Source organism: Abrus precatorius, unplaced genomic scaffold (assembly GCF_003935025.1).
Source record: "Abrus precatorius isolate BTA unplaced genomic scaffold, Abrus_2018 Scaffold5, whole genome shotgun sequence".
In the NCBI taxonomy this organism is placed as follows: Eukaryota; Viridiplantae; Streptophyta; class Magnoliopsida; order Fabales; family Fabaceae; genus Abrus; species Abrus precatorius.
In genome coordinates, this window is record NW_020874395.1 from 15,085,950 (window position 1) to 15,107,913 (window position 21,964).

At 31.5% G+C, this 21,964-nt stretch overlaps 3 protein-coding genes across 3 annotated transcripts; 1 reads left to right on the plus strand and 2 right to left on the minus strand.

Moving 5' to 3' along the window:
• The first annotated feature begins 3,889 nt into the window (after positions 1-3,889).
• Positions 3,890-4,308, plus strand: LOC113867958 (non-specific lipid-transfer protein 2-like). The gene has a single exon (XM_027503483.1). The coding sequence runs from the start codon at positions 3,965-3,967 to the stop codon at positions 4,241-4,243; it is 279 nt and encodes a 92-aa protein (XP_027359284.1). The 5' UTR covers positions 3,890-3,964; the 3' UTR covers positions 4,244-4,308.
• Positions 4,309-9,548: 5,240 nt separating this feature from the next.
• LOC113867891 (kinesin-like protein NACK1) lies at positions 9,549-13,977 on the minus strand. The gene is made up of 14 exons (XM_027503398.1): positions 13,737-13,977; positions 13,524-13,613; positions 13,312-13,412; positions 13,055-13,171; positions 12,783-12,864; positions 12,628-12,695; positions 12,451-12,510; positions 12,253-12,377; positions 11,920-12,118; positions 11,706-11,816; positions 11,533-11,625; positions 10,491-11,438; positions 10,054-10,379; positions 9,549-9,876 (listed from the first exon to the last, which is right to left on the minus strand). The coding sequence occupies exons 1-14, from the start codon at positions 13,975-13,977 to the stop codon at positions 9,549-9,551; spliced, it is 2,889 nt and encodes a 962-aa protein (XP_027359199.1).
• Positions 13,978-16,535: 2,558 nt separating this feature from the next.
• Positions 16,536-20,875, minus strand: LOC113867017. Its single transcript, XM_027501927.1, has 7 exons — positions 20,391-20,875; positions 19,988-20,287; positions 19,512-19,732; positions 18,232-18,520; positions 18,069-18,154; positions 17,905-17,996; positions 16,536-17,311 (listed from the first exon to the last, which is right to left on the minus strand). Exons 2-7 carry the CDS (start codon positions 20,282-20,284, stop codon positions 17,064-17,066), a joined length of 1,233 nt encoding a protein of 410 aa, XP_027357728.1. The 5' UTR covers positions 20,285-20,287; positions 20,391-20,875; the 3' UTR covers positions 16,536-17,063.
• Between the last annotated feature and the right edge of the window lie 1,089 nt (positions 20,876-21,964).

Below are 21,964 nucleotides of genomic sequence, written 5' to 3' on the forward strand. Positions count from 1 at the left end.
AAATTTAAACTCTTTTGCTTATATCCCTTATAAATTATAATGTGTTGTTAACTCACAAATATTATATCTTGTATTTTAACATAAAATCAAGTAGAATTAATTGTAAATTATTAAATATAATAAAAATATGCATTAAATACAAAAATTAACTCTATAACTTCAAAATACATAGTCTTAATAAAGGTTTTCTCTCTAAAATTTGCTTTGTCCATTCACAAAAATTAAACCTGTTTGATGATGCTATTTTAAAAAGAGAAACATGTTATTTACCACCTTAAACTATAATAAGCTCTTTGATGATGCTCTTGTGACATGTACTTTAACCTTGAAAGGACAATTTCTCCTAAACCTTTTCGTACAGGAAAAAAAATAATAAAATACTTTTCATGTGAAGGAATGTTGTAATTACGTTTCATGTTTCTTCTGCACAACTTTCCATTAAATTTTCTGGTGATGGAATTGACAAATATTTATTCTCTTGGGATACCCCTTTTGGAAAAGTAGCCGCATAAGCATGCCTAATTATCCCACGTATTATACGTAATCATACATTACTACATGCCTATACCTTCTTAAATTGCATACTTATGGCCCACAAAATCACCTTATAGCATTGATGATTCATATATTGAAACAACACTGGCAGGGCCTATAAAATTGTTTAACTCAAGGCTGAAATTAGGAATTTCATTGATCAATTTGTCTCAACAAATTGGTGGCTACACAGGCAGAGGGTGACCATGCAAGATTACTGCTAGATCTCTCATCTTAAGTCATTGTTAATAATTTTTCTCGCAAAAGGAACGTGACCAAATAAACAAGTATATGTATTAAAGAAAATATAAGGGACATCAATCTTGAGAAAAAGTAAAGTTGGATGCTGGTGTTTGGTGCTTGGCATCAGAATAGTTAATTAATTAAGCTTGTGCAGATTGATATGTGAGCTTAATAATATCATTGTTCAGCACTCTCTAGGCCAATATTGACTGATGTAAGCAATGATAAATAATCAATGATTAATGGAGCATGAAGATTAAAAGTTGAAGTTATCATAATTTTAAGGTCCCACACGTTGCATGATAACAACCACTTTAATTGGTGAATAAAAATACACCACTTTTAATTTTGACTTAGAATAGACCAAAATAATCCCGTAAATTCAATGATTATATGCGGGAATTCACGCCAATCTGATCTCCCTTTTGCTTTTCCCATATGAATTATTGTAGAAGTGAGCTTATGATTATTATTGCTTGGCGTGCTCAAAGTATAGTACGCCCAAGTTAAATGTAAATTATGAATCAATTTGCAGTGATGTTAATAATAAAAAGCATAACATACCAAGTGCCTTCAAATAGTAACATTTGTTAAATTCGGGATTCGTCAATTAAAATGGACAACACACCTGTCTTCATTTCCTTCTCTACTTAATTTCACTTGTAACACATTAGAGAAGAATGAGAAATTTTTTTAGAAGATTAATAAAACAAGTAGCCTTCATTTCACTAGGAAGAGTGAGATTTGCTTTCCCTTCCACTAGACAATAGATCAATGATCATTGTTACAAATATGAACTAATTAAAGTGAAAATTTCAAAGATCAGGCGCCTACAAAGGCAAAAATACACCCTCTTTTGAAATGTCATAAGTCCTTCACTTGATGTTTTCCATTTTTCTTTGGACAAAATTTCACATTGAAAATAGCAAATCTAATCCTCACTTTTTACCACTGCTAAGAGAATCTTGTGTCCAATAGAATATACAACACTTCCAAGTTGGTGAGAATTGTATAATAAGCTCAATTAGATGGGTCTTAATCATTATGATCATAGGAATTTTCGCTAGACAATTCAGAAATGCTTATTAATTACTGCCTTTTATAACACTAATCTGGTAGTGATCAAATTCATATCCTTTGCTTCAATGAAACCTCATAGATTGCTCTCGATTGGCTTGCACCTTGAAAATAATTTTACATCGATAATTATGCAATGGAGACATTCTAATCTTTGCAATCTATTGCACTGCGTAGTACACTGCTTTATCATGATGGCTAGTGATTGTAAAATTCATCTTACCAATTTCCCAGTGCGTGTTATGTTCATCATAAGCGAGCATGTGACTTTATAATAAAAGAACCATACCTTGATGTAAACAAATACTACATCAACACACCGAAAGGTACCACAGCCGGAATGGTGGGTCACAGACATTCATGCATGGTAATAGAAATTTGGAAAGAGATGGGAAAAGAATAGGAAAATCTATTTATAATCTATGAAAACTGAAATATAAGCTTGTAGCGGTTCTATGTCAAATGTTTAGTGCAAATCTCTATTAATATGATAATATTAACTATATTATTATATTGGACATTCTTTATTTGTTGCTTTAATTAATCTAGTAATTAAAAAAATGATAATATTATCTTATTATTTTTTAATATATACTTAAGCCAACTTGAAATGTTAGAATGAGATTGATTAACAGTAAGCAGTTAATATCAATTACACATCTGAATGGTTTGTCCTTGTGCTACAGAAGTTCAAATAGTTTAAGAATAAGTTAATATGACCTAATTTTAGTACATTTTAATATGTTATATACATTTCGGTGCCAAGAGTCCAAGATCCTTGGATGTTGAAAGGCCAAGAAAAATGTTTCTAGTGAAATCTCTGCCACTTTGTAAATGTTTTTTATGCTGAAATCAGCAATCTAACTTTTTGACTGAATAATAATTTCACCGCATGTTTTGGAGTCTTTCTTTCTATCTTTTTTCTCCCATTTGGTTAGAGATTGAAATTTTGCAGCACAGCAGTGAACAGTAGGAAATAATTGCACTGAAAATGACCTTGGCTTCAGCTTCAGCAATTCAGCCTTATCTGTTACAATTGGTTTGACCTAGTAGTTCCACCGAAAGGTACAATATATCTCAAGAGTCTAAAATATGCCATATGTTCATTAGCATCTCTAAAACTTCAACTCTTACGTGGCCAAGCAATGCATTCTCAACGATCAGCTGAAAAAAATAAAAATAGATAAAGCTTGATGATATACATCAAATATATTTGTAGCGTTTCTAATTAAAATTAAAATTTTACTAAAAAGATTAATATCACCTTTTAATATTAATTTTTATTATATTGATTATTGAGGTAAAATTTTAATTTCGACTGAACTACATCTATGTTTTATCAAAATATAAAATAGTGATATGATTTTCCCTTCATCCAGAGATAAGTTATAAAATCAATAAAATAAAAAATGAACTTGTGCATTTGTGCTGATTATACATAACAATAACATCAATCTCAAACATTTAAAATTTTTATTTAATTTTTTTATCATATTTTTTTAAAGTTTTAAAGTAATAAATATTATTTTTCCAAATAAATATTAACTGATTGCTTAAGACCATTAGTTAAAGAGATAAAAATAAAACAAAAATTATTAAAAGTATTATTAATATACTCTCAGGATTATTTTTAACGAATCTAATTAACATAATTGATAATATTTTGAATTTATTAATTTCTTAAATAATACCTTTAAAATATTAAGTAACAATATTATTTTTCTGTTTAAAATTTATTTCTTTTAATAGTTTAAAATCAGTCTAAAAAACTAATGTTGATATTTTCTAAAAACATTCACATTTACCCAAAATCATAAAGCCGTAATTTGAATGCTGGACTACAGCAATTTTACCTTTGAACAAGTGGACCAACTTTAAAAAAGAGGGAGTATGGGACAAAACATCTCTCCCTCATTCTTAATGTGATCCCACCTTCCAGTGCTTCCATTTCACATATTTTATTTTAATTTTTTCCTCTAAGCTCACAATATAAATAGGGAGGAAACTCAATACAAAATGCAGAACCGAAGAGCAGTTAATCATTCATCTCATTCTCACTCTCACATCCTCCACACAACAAAAAAACACTATCCAATATCCTAGGGTGAAAATGAAGGCATCACACATTGCTTTGTGCACTTTGGTGGTGCTGTTTCTGGCTCAAGTTCAAGTGTCAATGGCAGTAACATGCAGCCCAGTACAACTTAGCTCATGTGTGAGTGCAATCACCTCTTCAACTCCTCCATCTAACCTATGCTGCTCCAAGATCAAGGAACAAAAACCTTGCCTTTGCCAATACCTCAAGAATCCCAATCTTAAGAAGTTTGTTGACTCTCCCAATGCAAGGAAAGTTGCTAGCACTTGTGGGACTCCATTCCCAAGGTGCTAATTAAGTGTTACAACTTGAAGAGGTTTTCTACGCCTACTTATCATGCATATTGATCCAAGTGTTCTGGCCAGAGACTAGAAGAAAAATATATATATTATGATATATTTGGTGTGGTTATGTTATAATATAATGTTAGTAAAAGTACTAGTCCTAATGGATGTGATGTTTTGGTTTCATGTCATTCCATTTCAGTTCCTTGGTGTGGTCTCATCTTATGTAACGTTAGTTGTTGCAAAAGATTGTATTTATAATTCAAAGCTTTACTATCTCATCATGTTTCATTGTTAACTCTTTCTCTCAGTTTATAAATATTGCTCACTTTAATTGGAATGCACTTGTCTGGATTATTGACAATTCTTATGAAAAATAAGATGATTTAATTAACTTATTAAAAAAATTGATTTATTTGGTTTAATTTTATTTATGGTAAGAATTTCTTAAAAATTAATTCGACCTGGCATATATGTACTATGTGGATTTCATAAAATTTACTAATCGTATTATTTCTTTTAAAATTAAATGCACATATAGATATATATAACTTATTTAAAGGTACATTTAATATTTTGTTTTAATAAATTATACAAGAGAACTTATTAAAATAAAATAATTTTTTTATAAAACATATAATTTCATAAACTGGTCACAAGAATTTTTTTAAATAATTAAGTAGACTTTAATTTAAAATGTTGTTTTTTTATTATTTTTAATTTGATCATTAATTATAGCGATAAGAATGTGTATAAGCGAAATTAGTCACTTTAGCTTACTGCTTCTACATAAGTAAAATAGCTTTAGGAAGTAGAATGAATAGTGCCTTGAATAAAATGCGAGAATAATTTTTCAATAAATGTCTTAGAAAATAATGTTCTTACTAATTACCCCTTCGATCTCCATCTGGCATTTACTTTTAGGATAAATGTTTATTACCAAATTCTTAATATAGCTTGAATAATCAACTTTTATAATATAAATTTATATTTTAATTCATAAAAGTCATGCATGTCGTGTACTCTTTTTTTTTTCTATTTTGTAATATGCGTTTCATGAATTTTTATATCAAATCAATTCTCCTCTATAATTAGTTATCCATTCAAATGAGTTTATAGTTTTATTAATTATTTTAATTTATACTTATAGTTCTTTATTTTAATTTATATTAATTGTTTAAATTATATTATTTAAACAAAATTTAAATATTTGTTGAAATTAAAAAAAATTAAACAAATATTTATAATTCTATACAATACTTGGTACACTTATTAGCATATAATTTATTATCAAAGTGCATTATGGCTTTAACACATATATTGAATGTAATGAGAGGAATTAAAATGGAAAGAGTGAAACTTGCTCATATATTGAGTTGTGATCAATGCCTAAATTTTGAGAATTTTACTGGGTTCCACATCACATCTGTATACTTAATTTCCTTATGAAATACATTGTGAAAAATATTGCACTTTCTATAAGATAAATTTAATTTTTTAAATTAATATAAAAGGTTCTATATTATTTATTTATTTTTACACTTTCTTTCACTTATTTAAATAAGTAAAAAAACCATTTTTTATTTTCTTTCGATGAATTTTATAATTACGTAACATGATCTATGCATACGATTATTGACTCATTTAAAAAAAGAAAAAGAAAAAGATACATAAATAAAAAATAAAAAATGTTAAACTAAAAAAGATTATTATTTTTAATTTAAAACAATCCTATATAATTTATAAATAGAAATGACAATAATATGATCACTAGTAGAATTTTAGCTATTTTCCTGCAAATTATTATTTAAAATTCGCAAAAACATGTGTTTTTTGGTCTGCGGATTTGAGTCTCAAGGAAAGACCTTCGTGGGTATTCTTTTCCTACATATTTGAGATTCGCAAGTAAATTTCCTACAAATTTTGATAGGAAAAATATCACAAATATAATTTTTGCAAAATTTTTTGTAGAAAATTTTTCAGGAAAATTTTCCGGTAAATTCCCATATAATTCATTTGCAAATAAATATGAAAAAAATTTACAAGTAAATTTACAATATTCCTGTGAAAAAGTTCTGCCTATTCCAGTTGTATAGTTTCATTTCTTTCCAGAAAAAGTGCTCATAATAAGCTGACAATTATCAAGGGAACGAAAAAGTTAATTTTACCAACTTATTACCAGCAGCAAATGGATTAAAGTTAAAGCTTTCATCCCAAATATATAAGAATAACAAGATCTGCACCAAATAGTGAGATTTCCTGCAGATTATTCGGCAACTTTTTCCTACGAAATTTGTAACAAAAAATTATATAAGAACTAATAAATTTTTCATGCTAATTTATAATTGCAGAAAAGAGACAAAGAAAATTCTAATCTATCTGCAAATTTTCTTACAATCTTTTCTTTCTTTTTTTTGCAAATTTTTTAACAACAAAAGTCACCAAAATAATATATTTTATTTTATTTACTTGTTTTTACTTGTAGAAATATTCATAAAAAATTTTAAAATTTTCTGTAAATTTACCTATAATGTAAATCTGCAGGAAAAAACCAGAAAAAAAATTAAAATTATCAAAAAAAAATTGCCAGATATTCTTGCAAAACAAATCCAAAGGAAAAATTAGCAAATTTATAGTAGTGGATATTATAGTACCAATTTTTGCATCCACATTTTATAAAATTTCACATACTTATTCTCATGTTTAACAACTTTAATATATATTCTCAACAGTGTCATTATATATTTAATATATCTTTTTTCTTATTTTATTACGAATGTGTTTGAAAATACTAACTTAAGTAAGGACCTATCTATGCTTTACTGCATGCCATGTCTGTGCTTTACTGCCTGACTTGATTCTTAAAAGCTCTTTCTTTGCAAGTGGCAAGCGCTATGGTTCTGTGGTTAATGACTTAATGCTTAAAAGAAAGGTGTTCAGGTTTGGCATGAAATACAGCTGGTTATTTCCTTTATTCAGTAAGCATGGCATTGATTGGCGGATCTATAGTTTCTGGTTCCTCTCTTTCTCTAATTGGGGAGATTTTGATAGCTCCGCAAGAGCCTGCCAGTCTTTCAGTAAACAGGCATGATACTCTTCAACTGCAGAGAAAAGTAGCGCGGAGAACTAGCCAGAATTGTGGCTGCCATCAAATTCGGTGATGCATGGCGGGATTCCTCTACCACTCTATAAATGGAGGCTCTCTATCTTTTCATAAAAGTCATTCAAATCAAAGAAATTTGGTAACAGCATAGCCATGATGTTGCAACTTTCAACTGTCTTTGTGCAGAAGATTCATAAGATTTTGGAGTTTCTTGTTAGCAACACATTTCAGTTTTAGTTCATATAAAATACTAACATAATGTGATCCATATCCCATTCAGTTTTTATTTTATAAGGAGGTTAATCTTACTAATTTTTCGAATTAGGCTTTATGATGGGCATAGTCATATAAATATTTTGCATTCTCATTTATTTTAGGTCACTAAATTCACTCCTCTATTCAGTCTAAAACCCATCCAGTGTTTTGTGTGAATGAGAGTTTGAAAAACTAAAATACCATGACCGCGAAACCAATTTTGTAATGTCTCCATGAGTATAGTGTACATCAGGACGGATGGCCTCTGTAGCTTCATTGCCTTGTTGAACAATGCAATCGCCATATCAAAGATAACGTACACTGTTTGATATATCTGGCTTGATGAGATGCATGATAGAGGTAAACCAGCCCATATAATTACCTTCAACTCCTTAACGCATTATTCAAAATCCATAATTTAGATATAGCAATTGCATTATTCAATAAGGCAAGGATGTTTACACATATATATTCTTATCGCAAAGCAAAGGTGGAAGACTTAGGATGCACAAAAGTTTTTAAGGATTGATTAGCCTGCTATCATCTAAATGTGTCAGCATACAATGCTATGATCAATGGCCTTCGTAGAGAGGACATGGTTGATGAAGCATTGTCCTTGTGGTCAAAAATGGAAGACAATGGGTGTTTTCCGTGACATTGTAACTTTCGAAAAAATTATCCGTGCTCTTTTGAAATAAACGTGAATGATATAGCAGAGAAATTTCTTCATGAAATGATTGTTGTAGGCTTATATTGTAAATAATTGCTTTAGATGTACAACAGAAACTCCAGCAGCTTATTGCTTTCACATTGGGATAAAGACTCTTAATCTGTAATTGTTGGTTGGCCCTGCTAGCTTAATAAGTTTTTTATTACCTAATGACTGCTGTATTCTCATTTCTTCATTTTTCAGAAAGATGCATGTACACACGGAAGCAGTGATTCTTCTTTTTACTTGTTAACTGTGGCTTAATTTTGTATTAATAGTGATGATTTGTTTTGATGGTAGACCTTCCCTACCTCATGCAATATTGGAACTAGTCTCCGTTTGATGCAACTTAAACATGCAAAATTGTCAAGTAAGATGCTAGCTACATATGTGAGAAATATTATCATTTAATTTGATTGTAAATGCCATGCATGTTTTATAAATGAAAACTGGTGCTTACTACTTTTCATCTTATTTTGAATAGAAGCATATGAAGGTTCTTATCTCGTTAGATTGATTTGTCAAATTGAAGTAGGATTCTTAAACTGAACAGAGCCAATGTACCTGCTCTTGATTCTAGCACGTTCTTCACCAAGTCTTTGAGGGTCTAAAAGGAGTTTTCAATTGGTATACCCCATCCTTCTACTTGATATGAAACCCCCTGTTGTTTCCAACGTGATAACAACAGAATTGATTGTGTACAGAAAATGCAACATGAAATTCAGAATTATGGCGTCCAAGAGCTGTGATGTGATTGCTGCAATTGCATGCGGTTGACTACCCTTTGTATAGCGTGCATGGCTTAGTTTCACCATTGAGTTGCCTCTAGTTATGCTTGCTGATAATTTGCATCGCAAATGACTGTTGAGAGTTTAGCAATTTGTTTTAGTAGAGTAAGGATTGTCATATGTACAAAGATTGGTAGATAGTTATTATATTTTCACTTCACTTTTGTATTACTTATTTTCAGAGAAAATAATATAAGAACGGATATAATGATTAAACAAGGTGCAGTCAAAATCTGAGTTAACCAGAAACCATATACGGATCTCAACCAGAGTGTGGGTACCCCCAAAAAAGTTGTAACCCACATCCACATGTTATAATTATAACATTGCATTCGAAAGTTTTGCAAGAAAATTCAATGAATTAGATTAATTATTGGGGAAAAAAATATTGTCCAGAGCGCCAAAATTAATTTCCATGTACAAGATTTTGAAGGTGCTTAATTTACAGACATAACATTTATTACAAATTAAGAAGGTTTGTAATGGGATTCCAGCCCATTAACCATGGCCTCTTGTCAGATGGAAGAACAAAATTCAGCTCAAACATCTCCTTTGACATGTTGCCTCCTGTACGGAAACCCACAAGCTTTGCAACTATTTCTGCACTCTCCTGTACATGGTTTTGGTCATGAGGATCTGTCCAAAGCTTGCTGATAAACTGCATCCTCCTCTGCTTCCCTTCAAGAGGGACATCCCATTTCATATATAATGCTTCCCTCTCCTCCGGGCTCAAACGTGATGTCAATCTCTTAGCAAGAAATTCCCTTTCTCGTTTCAAAGCTCTGATACTGTATATCAAAAAATTTATTTATATTCAATGAAAAAGTCCTGTTCATAAGGGTGTATAGCAACTAATTGTACATGTCTATATACAAAGACTGTATAATAGCATAATATAAATTATATATTTAATGAAAACTCTGATTCATAATTGTATGTATCAGAGAGAGAGATAAGGAGAGGACCTTGATGACAATGAGATAGTAGGTTCATCTCCAACATGAGGAGCTGGGCTTGCATTCCCAAGTTCTGCCAGGTGATGTTGCAACCATGTCAAACGCCTTAGTTCAACTTCCATGTATATTTGATCAGCTGGGTCTCCTTTGAATAACAAATAAAACTGTGTCCTGTGAATAATGGAGACAAAACATACATCCCATAATTCAAGGATCTGCTGTCGCTGCTCTTTGAATGTTATTGTCCATGAAACCTGGGGTTCCTCCGGTTCACATGTGTACTCTTCGTTTTCTATGTTGTGGCCATTTGCTTCATTTGCTTCAAGTTCAAGTACCTAGGCATCCAAATAAAAGAGGACATGAATGAAATGCTAACAGAAATAAATCAAAACAAAGAATGTTCATTGGCAATGAAAGTAGGAAGATTATCATGTATAAATATAAACCTGGCAAACAAGTAACTGCTTTTGGTACTGCAGTTTGGCCACACGTTCTTTCAATTCTGTGACATATGCTCTTATACTTCTTACATTCTCCTCTGCTGCATTCTGAAACATTTTCTGCATTTTCTTCATGTTAACTGAACTAGAGCGCCGGTAGCCTGAATTATTTTCCTTGGATGAAACATCCTCTTCACTCTTTGATGGAGTCTCCTTCTCAGACTCTGGCAGAGTCTCAATTGAAACAATATCATCATTCTCAGGGGCTTTATTTTCAATATCAATATCAGATTCCAAAACTTGTTGTGTAGTAGATAAAGGTGAGCAGGGAGATCTTATGAAGTTTTGGCGATTCACAGCATTACTTGAAGACAACGGAAGCAACTTTTTCCTTTTGTGTTCCTTTTTCTGCTTAGGTGATGCTTCACTGGTTAAATGTTGAAAATTGTTGGGGAGAGACATCACCAACTTGTCTATGGACCTTTGAACATTTTCGAGTTGCTGTTCAAGATTTGCAATGGTGCTGCCTTGTGAATGAAGACGGGTAATCTCTTCCTTGAGATTAGCACTCACACTTTTGTTGACAGAAACCATGCTTCCAACTTCAACTTCCTTGGGTGCGGACCTAACAGCACGCATTTCCCTTATCTCTGCTTGCAGCTTTGCAATTGTCTCAGCTGCATCTTGGTTCCCAAGTCTATGACATGCCACTTCCTTTTGCAATACTTCCAAAGCACGATTGGCTTCTTCACCCAGCTGCTCTTGGAGATGCTCAAGTTTGCGAATTTCATGCATAAGGGTAAAAGGAGCAGTGGACGATTGCCTCATAGACTGTCTTAATGTTGAGTTTCTTACTCGCTCACATCCTAGCTCTGATTTTAGCGATGATAGTGCACCGGTGAATGACAGGCACTTCTTGACTGGCAGATGTGGTGATTCAAGTGGATTTGAGACCTGAAGTGCAAAAGGATCTAACAGTCAGTTGAAATTGTTCACGACAGGGAGAAAGGGGGAGGGAGGCAGGGAGGAGAGAGAGCGAGATAGAAACCTTCTGATCATCCTGAAGCTTTTTGCGTAGTTCATCCACCTGTGTTTGTGCTTGGTCTCTCTGGCGTTTCAGCTCTTCAATTTCCATTTCCATCTGGACATAATAAGGTAACAATATTCAGTATAAGGCTATCATAGTTGTTCCTAATTATCAGCTTTTTTATTTTAATTCACCTGTTGAATTTTCCAATCCTTTTCTTTAGATGGATCAGGAGTGCGTAACTCTGCCTCCAGCCTGGCTACTTCCTTTTGTAAATGTTTTACAAGCTGCCTGTCTGATACAACCTATGCACAGCATTTGAAAAGAAAAATGTCCAATTTTATTCTACTAAAGTAGAAAATTAAAAAGAAAAAACAATTATCAAGGTTACTATGAGCTGGTAGTTACCATGTTAACTTGAGCATTATTTGTTACTTCCTTAGCCCGGGTAGCAAACAAGAGAGTGTTTCGCGATTGCTCTACATGGCTCAGTGCTGGACTCAAAGTACATATGATAGCAGTGCGTGCATTCCCACCGAGGGAGTGTTGCAATATACGTGTGAGCTTTGAATCTCTGTAAGGTATATGACCACTTCTTTTTCCAACACTGCATATGACAATATGCAAACAACTGAGAAAAATGTGAAATATGAACTACTCAATTCTAGTGGCAGTACTAGGTGATATTTGCCATAATTATAACAACTCAATCAACTTTCTGTAACCAACATCGGTCCTGACCTGAGCTTCCTGATAACAGTCGTAAGAGTCATCAAGCTAAGGTTAATGTGGCAGCCCTCTTTGAGCCTAGTGCCATCTGCATGTGTCTGTGCAGCTCTCTCACTTCCAGCTAGATCAACAAAATTCTGCATTGGTATGCGTTAGTCAATAAAACTAGTCCATCTATTAAAGAGTAGATAAATGGGAAACTTCAATTACCAGGGTTGCAACGAAAGATTTCACACACTCTGCATCTTCACGAAGTGTACTTTGAATTGTCTGCAGTATAAACCAGAAGGAAGGAAAAAATATGTTTCCCTATTAGATATGAGAGGAAATGAAGGGAAAGAGGATCATCTTCTATGAGTTCCAGCAAGTAATTGAACTATTACTGACCAATCTAATTATCTGGTGAGACCGCGAGCTATTATCATTTAGAGCAGTTTCACCAACTTGCCTTTGAGCTGCCAAACAAAAGAGCATTAGTATATTAAAGATTTTTTGAGTGAGGAAAAAGCAATACCTCACCGTAAACCAAGAGAGGTTGCTACCTTCACAAATGGAGATCAAATGTCTCAAATGCTTGTCATCTTTTGCTGTTTCTTCCACTAATTTCTCAACCACAGTACCTTTCTATTCAGGATAATAAAACACAAAATTCCATTCAGGCAAATTAAGAAACTGAATTGCTAGATCATTACAAAAAAAACTTGAGAAGATTGTTTATGATGTAGGATATTAAAATACCCAAATTCAGGACAAAGAAGCAAACTGAATTATATGCTTTATAAATAGAAAATGGGGAAATAAATTCAGAGATTACCTCAGGATCATCTAGAAGCTTCAAACTGCGACCAGATTCTGAATTTAACAAGTCCCTTACATTCTCATTGTATATCTCTAGTCCAGATATTTTTATAGTGAAATCTCTTTCAGGGGTCTGCAATAATGTCAATCGAAAAGATTAGTCATAACTAACTACCTTTGAAATCCTATATAATCCTTTTATTGCATGGACTAGTATTAACGCTAAACAGAGAATTATCCTCATACCAACAGTAGTGTTTTGGGAAAACTTACGTTGATAATATGCTCATAGATATCATTGACAGCCTTCTCTGTTATTCCCCTCATTGTGTATGTCTTTCCACTGCTAGTTTGTCCATAAGCAAAAACTGTAGCTGCAATAAACAAGCATGCAGTCATTATGTTAATGACTAAGTCCCTCCCTAGCAGAGAAAAAAATCATAAGCAAGTTCAAGACAAAAAGATTCAAATATCTAAATCAGTACCATTAATGCCCGTTAGAGCAGATAATGCGACCTTCTTCACTCCTTCTTCATATACTGTCTCTGTTACACAAGCAGGACCAAAAACTTTATCTGCAGGGAGAAAAGCTATGTCAGCATACATTTAAAAAGACGTGACATTATTAAAATAAGAAAAGGATATGAGTAAGAAATGAGTAAGAAAAATAAAGCAAGTTGAACAATTTCATTTGATACCAAAAGTAAATGATGCTGGTTGAGCAGAACGTTCATGTGCTGCTAGTGGTTTATACACAATAGTATAATCATTGATGCAGTCCCATGCCACCTGATCTTTAGCCAATTGTTCCCTTCTGTTTAAAGGCCTGAGCCTTACTGTTACCACAATCTTCTCTTCCCTAGTCCTTGCCCCTCCTGGGGTTGATACTGGTGTCCTATCTATCTTTGAAGCTGGTGTTCCAGGTGTTTTCACAGTCATCTTCTAGAAAAATCATCAAGAAGAAAATGGACAAAAAGTTTAGTAAATAGAAAGAGTGAACACTTATGATTCCACTTGAGTTAATTCTTCAAGTAAAACCTGTTCTTGATTATGTTCAAACCTAAAAAGATCAAACGAAATTTCTTCCAATGTGACATGAATCGTGCTCAAATAAATACCAAACACAGTTTCAACTCTTGAAAAAAAGTTATCGAAAATAAAACAAAATTGACATATTGAAGAAATTCAAATAAATTTATGCGATAATGTATGTAGATTCGCTGAAGAATGGTAAAATGCGAAGGACTAGGGTCAGAAAAAGGAAAGAAAATAAAAAGAGGAACACAATTTCATTTTAATACACAATAAAAAGGAAAGAATTTTATTCGTGTTAATTCAACTTCGACGCCAATTTGAAGCATTAAACTGGGAAAACCATAAAATAGGAAAGCGAATAAATTAAAAAAAGCATACTAATAGTTCAAATCCTGAAATGGAAACTTCATCACAGATCAAAAAGTCGAAAACGAAATCCAGAAAATAAAAGGAAATGGAAGCAGAAACTCACATCAATGTCGATTCGATCACAAGTTGAGTAAATTCTTCAACTCAGATCCAGAAGAAGAAAACAGACCGTCGAAGCTGAAAATTAGGGTCTGTAGAGCAATCGCTGAGTGTGGGATGACGAAGATTCAAATGAATGAAAAGGCATTGGTGTGTGTGCTCGACGCGACCGTTTCATTTGAATTTGGGGGAGTCTAACGGCTAGTTTTTCATTTTTCATTTGTTTTCAGTTTATTTAATTAACTACAATTCTATGTTTTTAATTAATGATTAATAATTTAATTATGCTTTAGTCCAACGTTTTCATTCGCCAGATAATCAGACAGACACTGATGCAGTGGGCCCGGGTCTTAAATTCTAACGTTTTGTGTTTTGTCTTTTTCTGACATTCATTTTTTTCCCTCTCACTTTTATAGATTTTAAACTCTTATTTCCTCTCACTTTTGTTGGATTGTTGTGATTTTTGCCTTTTAACATTTCATTAATTTTGGAAAATTATCGTTGAAATTACAATTTTTTATAATTGTTTACGTAAATATAATAATATTTGTTGGGATATATAGGAACTATTAAGAGAGTATCTTAACTTAATTTCAATTTGCACTAGTTGACACACTTGTAGAAGGAAACATTGCAATCCCAAAAAATAATATTTTTTATTTTTTATCACATCATTTATTTTTTTAATTTTTTTCTCTCTCTATTTTTCTTTTTATCTTTATCTTTCTACACTAATTTCACATCCCATTTTAGAGACATGAACTTCCTATTTTGAAAAAAAAGTTTAAGAGTAATATGAATTTTAATACAACAAAAATAAAATAAAATAAAAGCATAGGTAGAGTAACTTGTGAGCTTAATTTCATAATTTATTTTTACGTACGTTTTTTCTTACATTCAATTTTTTAATTTTTTTTTATCTCTTCATTCCTTTTTATCAGTTATCACATCATCTCTCTCTTATTTCCTATCTTCATTTTCCTTCCACCCATTTCATATCTACCAAGCGAGTGATATTTTTTTCAAAACAAAAATACTTAGTCAATCAATTATATTTGGATGCACATTTGAGACCTTTGAAAATATATATTTGAAGTCATAAATGTGGATTTATTTGTATTATATATTTGAATGTTTTGCTGTTGAATATTTTTACTATTAATAACGTATTTGATTTTGGGTCAAATATACTCAAATGTAGATTTATTTTAATGCCATTTTTATATCAAAATGTGATTGTATTATTTTTAAAAACATACTGAGAACATATTTTATCAAAAAAATATTAAAAATGCAACTTTTACATTTAGTAAGAATTACATGCAAAGTGTTTTATTTAATGAGATCAGGTTTATAACACAATAAATTATCCATCCAATACAATGAAATTAAAATTACCCTACACCAAAAAATTTCAAACTTTTCTGTCAAAAATGTTCCAATGTACCATGTCATCTTACCAAACAACTTTGGGGCAAGTTCTGCCATAAAATTGTAGCGAAAAATGAAAGACAAAATTCTTGACAATGAATAACGTAGACAAAAAATTCATCTGAAGAACAATATTATCGTCACATTGTAGGCACAATTGATTGTTTTATATCCATCATTTTTATTCTCTTCCCATATAAAATGAAATTATATGTTTATGGTTTACATTAGGAGAAAACACATGTTCTTCGTCGTACGACTCACTATATATACTTGGGAAGAAACGAACGATTGTTTCGATTAGAAAGAATGAAATTTCACCCAAGAAGTCCGCTTTCAAGAATGCAGATAAGAGCCCGTGGAACAAGGTATATTAGAGCCAAAAATATAACTAAATTAACAATTTAATAATACATAATAAAATCTTACTTGCAGAATTTAATATAATACAATATGTTGATATTATTATATATTACAATTTTTAATAAAAAAATATTTATTGAATTTTTTTTATCATATGTCATTTTGCAGAAGTTTAGAAAGTCGTTAAACTAATTGATAATGTATTAATTTATAATTTCGATTACTCTAATAAGGTGTCACAATTGTACCTTATTATTATACAGGAAAATCTACACATTTCACCCGTTCTTTTCTAAATCACAACATGAACAGCATTAAATATTTAAGTCTATAAAACTAAGCATAATTTAGCAGAAAAGTCTCGAAAGATCTAGCTTAATCTCACATACATTCCCTGTGAACCTGTTATACTGTATATTAGTTTTTTCTCCCTTTCAATTGTGTCCTTCCACTTGTGTGACAATTTTTCTCCATACAAAGCAGCTGTTTCTTTTTTTTCTTTTTTTTTCTCATTTTATATTCACTTTAGCAATCTCTATTTCATTCTTCTCTTGAGATAAGACCACCTTATGTGCTGCTTACGCCATATTAGTAGTTCCAACTCCATCAGTCTCTATAGATGGATGGACTACACCAAGTTTGCATGGAGCAATGTGAACATAGAAATTTGAGGCTAATAGCTTTAAGATTTAGCCATGAGAATGTAATGACATGTCAACTGATTTGGTTCACCTGTGGTATGTGCCATGTGATATGAAGAACTGATAATCAGGGTGATTGACCTGAAGCAACCTTAACCAATTATCTGCAGCCTGCAATAAGGAATTTGCAAGTTGACTCTCACTAACTGCATTTTGCATCCAAACAGATCCCTTTAGTTTATAGGAAGCCATTGCAAAAGTTGGTAAGGAAATCTTTGGTACACCATCCATGTCATTTGGAGAAACCAAAATAGGAGCCTGGGTACCTCCATTTCCTGCAAAATGTAATCAAAAGTAAAAAATAAAATAAAATAATGAACATTGCATGTAAACTGTAAAACATTACTTTACAATTTTCATATTTGATGATGAAAAAGAAAAAAGGAATGCTCCTTTTGTCAAATTTTATGTTCTTGAGACATGGGTCTAGTTTGGGTAATCTTATGTATAAGTACTCGTAGGATAAGAAAATAGGGAGTAAAGCAATTAAAATCCTTTTCACAAGTTAAAATCAACTTATGCATTTCATGTTTTGAAGAAGTTGATTGAAAAAAGAAAAAGTAAAAAAACATAAGTCACTTTTAACTTATAGAAGTTTGATTCATTTTAATTCTTTATTTTTGTCTTTAAAAAGTAATTATTGAAAAGATAATCCAAACTGGACCATAGTAAAAGTGAAAAGAGGAAATGAGTTTAAAATGCACGAGTTTTTACATCTAATAATAATGAGCCCAATGAGTCATGGATCTTGACATTAAAATGCATGAGTACATCTAACAATAATGAGCACATTTGATTGCTGAATCTTGATATGCAAGAAATACAATGCCACTGCAGGTCAAACATAGGGTTGAAGCTCTGCGATTACCTGTCAAGGGTGTATGGAGAGAATGGTATGTAAGAAAACAGGCATCTAAATCTTTTAATGTTAGACCAGTGGGTATTCGATATATAGGATACCTGAAAGATGCCACTAAAAAATGTTAGTTGACACAAAATACAGCACTAGAGTGATAGATCAAGATATTATACCATGCCACAGACATCCAACTAGCTGGCAATAAATCACAACTTCTCAATGACTTGAGGCTTGGACAGTGGCGTGCGAGATCAAGTATCTGTTCAAATATAATAATATAAGATGGATGCAACATAATTGCAAATAAGGGATGCATTAATTAAGACCAGTACTGACTTTGTCAGATAATGGTTCACGGCTATAAGGAGGATCTTGATCAAAGTATTCAAAAAGAAGATCTTGAGGATTCCCAGCTTCACTATCATCGCTGGAAAATTCCTCTTGCATTGCATTTTGTTTATCATGTACAGATAACCTGCTCATATGTAAAGAAGCATCGCCTGTCCAATTTTGACTATTTCTTTGGGCTAGAAAAAGCTCAGTCCTTCTTCCAAATTCACTATCACTGCTTCCATCACTACTTGAATCTCTGTAGTAATCACTATCACTGTCTTCACCATTAAACCTAATGACAAAAGAAAATGAGATATTGTTACAAACTAAAGCACAATAGCACATTCTTCAGCAAAACTTATAATTGCATAGAAGCAGGCACAATGGATGATTAACATAGTATGAAAATTATAAATGTAAATTCACAAATACAGAAACACAATGGCAAAATACAGGAATCAGTAAGCAGATAGAAAGAAGGAAAATAAAGAAAGAATACAAGATTTAAAAAATTTGCATTAATTGAGATAAAAAATTGTCACAATATAGCAAAAAGTCAAATCAATTGTTAGCATAAAATGACCAAATTCAATGAACAAACTAGATTTTAATTTTAGTGTTTAAGGGTGAAAATGGATGGACAAAGAGGAAGAAATTGACAAGATGTTGTACAAAACAAACACTTAGATACATTGTTTATGTGTGAACTTCTCGTTCTATTAAACTTCTGTTTTCACCATGCCGAATATAAGACGAGAATTCTCAATTCCCTCAAATGCTGCCTGTCAGTAAGAACCTCACACCCAACAGCCATTTAATTCACACTTCTAGCTCAGAAAAAGTCTTTTTCCAAGGATGAAAAGACAACGGAAAATGAAACAGACAAATTCCAAGAAACTGCACATATAAAAAGATGTAGTGGTTAACTGGTAACCGTGAAAAGGTTTGTGATCTCTTACAATGCGAGTATAACCAAATTTCCATGGGAAACAAAAATTAGAATTAAACCCATCTAACTCACTATAATAAACCATTTTCAATTCTTTCACTGTCTATATCTATGACAAGCATACATTTTAAGAAAAGTAAAAACCATAAATGCATTTATCTTTCATGATTTCACCTCATAACCAGCCTCACACCACCACCAATATAAACCAGCACTTCATATAATCAATTTAACCATAATACAAAACAAATAAATTACACAAAGACAATAACCAAGTTTACAAATTCTTAAGCACATATATTAAAGCATGGCTCTATATATGAAATGCCAATACCTTGGCTTAGCATTAAACTTCTTGGCTGATTGACCATATAGTTGAATAGCTGACAAATAAGGAACATAATATTGGACAACAGATTGTCTTTGATCAAGTAACAAGGGGACTCCTACTCCATATGCACTCCACTCCTTAAACGATTCCCAGAGATCATTAAGAGCAAAGTAAGATTGATACTCCACATCACAGGTCTTCCAATTCAGACCTCTCATTGTTGTCTACGTCACAACATAATACGAACAAGTTCAAAGTAAGTAAGTAGCATTCAAAAAGTAAGTGAAATTCACCAATCTTATATCCTAAGCTAGTAAGCTATTTCCTTAAGATTTAACATTACACCAACAGTTACACACTAAAAAACAAAACAAAAACAGAAGTGGAGGTTTTTGTGCCCTCTAAATCCAACAAATCAAAAAATCAACACTCAAAAGATAACTGATTTGCATAATTACAGAAATAGAAGATAGATCAACCTTAGAGAAATACTGAGCTGGAACTAAAGGTGTTGTGGACTCGAGGAACCTATCAATGTTACTAGCAGGCTCAAGACAAGAAGAAGGTTTGTTCAAAGAGAATGAAGAAGATTCATTTGAATTCCCATTCTCAGATGCAACAAGCTGGCTCTTTGAAACAGAATCGGCACTCTCAGTTTCACCAATCTTATCTCTATGAACTTGTTTTCGCTGATTCTGGTTCTTCCTTGCCTTCACCGGAATGTAAAACCGATCTTCACCACGAACACCACCAAATTGCAGGGAAGTCCCCAGCATTTTCTAATCAACAAATTAACTTCCCCCCGTTTAGTTAACGAGAAAACGAAGGAAAATATTACAAGTCTGAGAAAATATAAAAGCAAAAACAAAAAAGTGACAATACCCAATTTAAAAAATCCTCTCTTTCTTCGTTTTTCCAATGAATAACAAACAAAACAAAGAAAAATCAGAACTGGGTCAAGTCGTTTGAGCCTCAAAACACACAAGAAAAATTGTTCTGAGAAAACAGAGGTTAAACAAGGAGACACGGAAACACTACGATTTTCTCGAGGTTTCTCAGCAATCAAAAGAAAATTTCGAATTAGAAGACGATCGCAGGGAGGCGATGATGAGAATCTAAAGAGAAAAGAAACGCAGAAGAGGATTAAGAAAGTTAGCGTGAAGCAAAAGGGGATCAAAGAACACCGAGAAGAAGAGAATGTGTGAAAGGAAAGAGAAGAAGGGTTCGTAGATTGATTGGGTGAGAGAAAGTGAATGAATTTGAAGGAATATATGCGTGAAGTAATGAATAGAGAGAAAGAAAAGCTTCTTCTTCAGCCACAGTGCGTTTACAGAAACAGAGGAAAATGAATGCCCAGAAATTTTGGTGCCACTTGCGGGGAGAATATCATTTTTCTATTTTGCCTTGTCTTTGGTGGGGTTAGTAACACGATTATCGTGGGAAATTTTTAATAATAAAAATACTTTGGATAAGTTTTTTGAATTGGTTCAAACATAGATACTTATTCTTGAATGATGTAGCTATTAGCATATTGTTTGTCTCATGCTTTTTTAATTATTTATTTTTTTTATTTGTTTATCTCTTTAGTATGAAATTTTTATTATTGCCATTATAGTTTATTATTTATTTTAATTTTTATTATTGCCATTATAATTTCGTCATCCCCTCATATTTTTAAATTATGAGAAACACTGTAATATATATTTTTAATACATTTAATTATTATTTAAAATTTATTAAAATTATAAAAATTATGTATTTCAGTCTTTTTATTTTTAAATTAATATTTTTTTATTATATTTTTTTATTTTTAATAAATTTTAATTAATAATTAAGATTATGTTAAAGAATATGTTATTAGCTTTGCCTATGGATGTTTAAAGGATTAATCTTCAAACTCAATGAATAACAGATCAACGGGGATTTAATGCAGCGATAAATAAACGATATTTGCATTTGATTATCAATGTTTAAATATAATGACCTTTTTTTATTTAATCTTATGATTTTGAAATTAAAATTGACAATTAAGGAATTAACGAAATTTATATTTTGATCACAAATGGAATAGTGAATAATTTGAATAAGGAAAAGATTAATCATAAGCCTTTTCCTTTTAAAGAAAGAGATAATAAAAAAGGAATTTTAATTAATAATTATTTTTATAAATAAAATATTATGATTTATACTCTTCCAAATATAATGAAGGGAGAAAGAAAAGTAAATTCTTAAAATAATTTAATCAATATAATTCAAATATTATAAGAACTTTTTTATACTATGTCTGAAACAAGTTCATTATTGCAATTGAATCACTAATGTTACTGCAATTGGAATTTATTTTTCAAATGCCATTAAAGTTGAATCGTAAATTCACAAGCTCGGCTTAAACATTTAAGATGATTAACCAAATATTTACATTTAACTAAGTTAAATATATATATTGATAAAAAAAA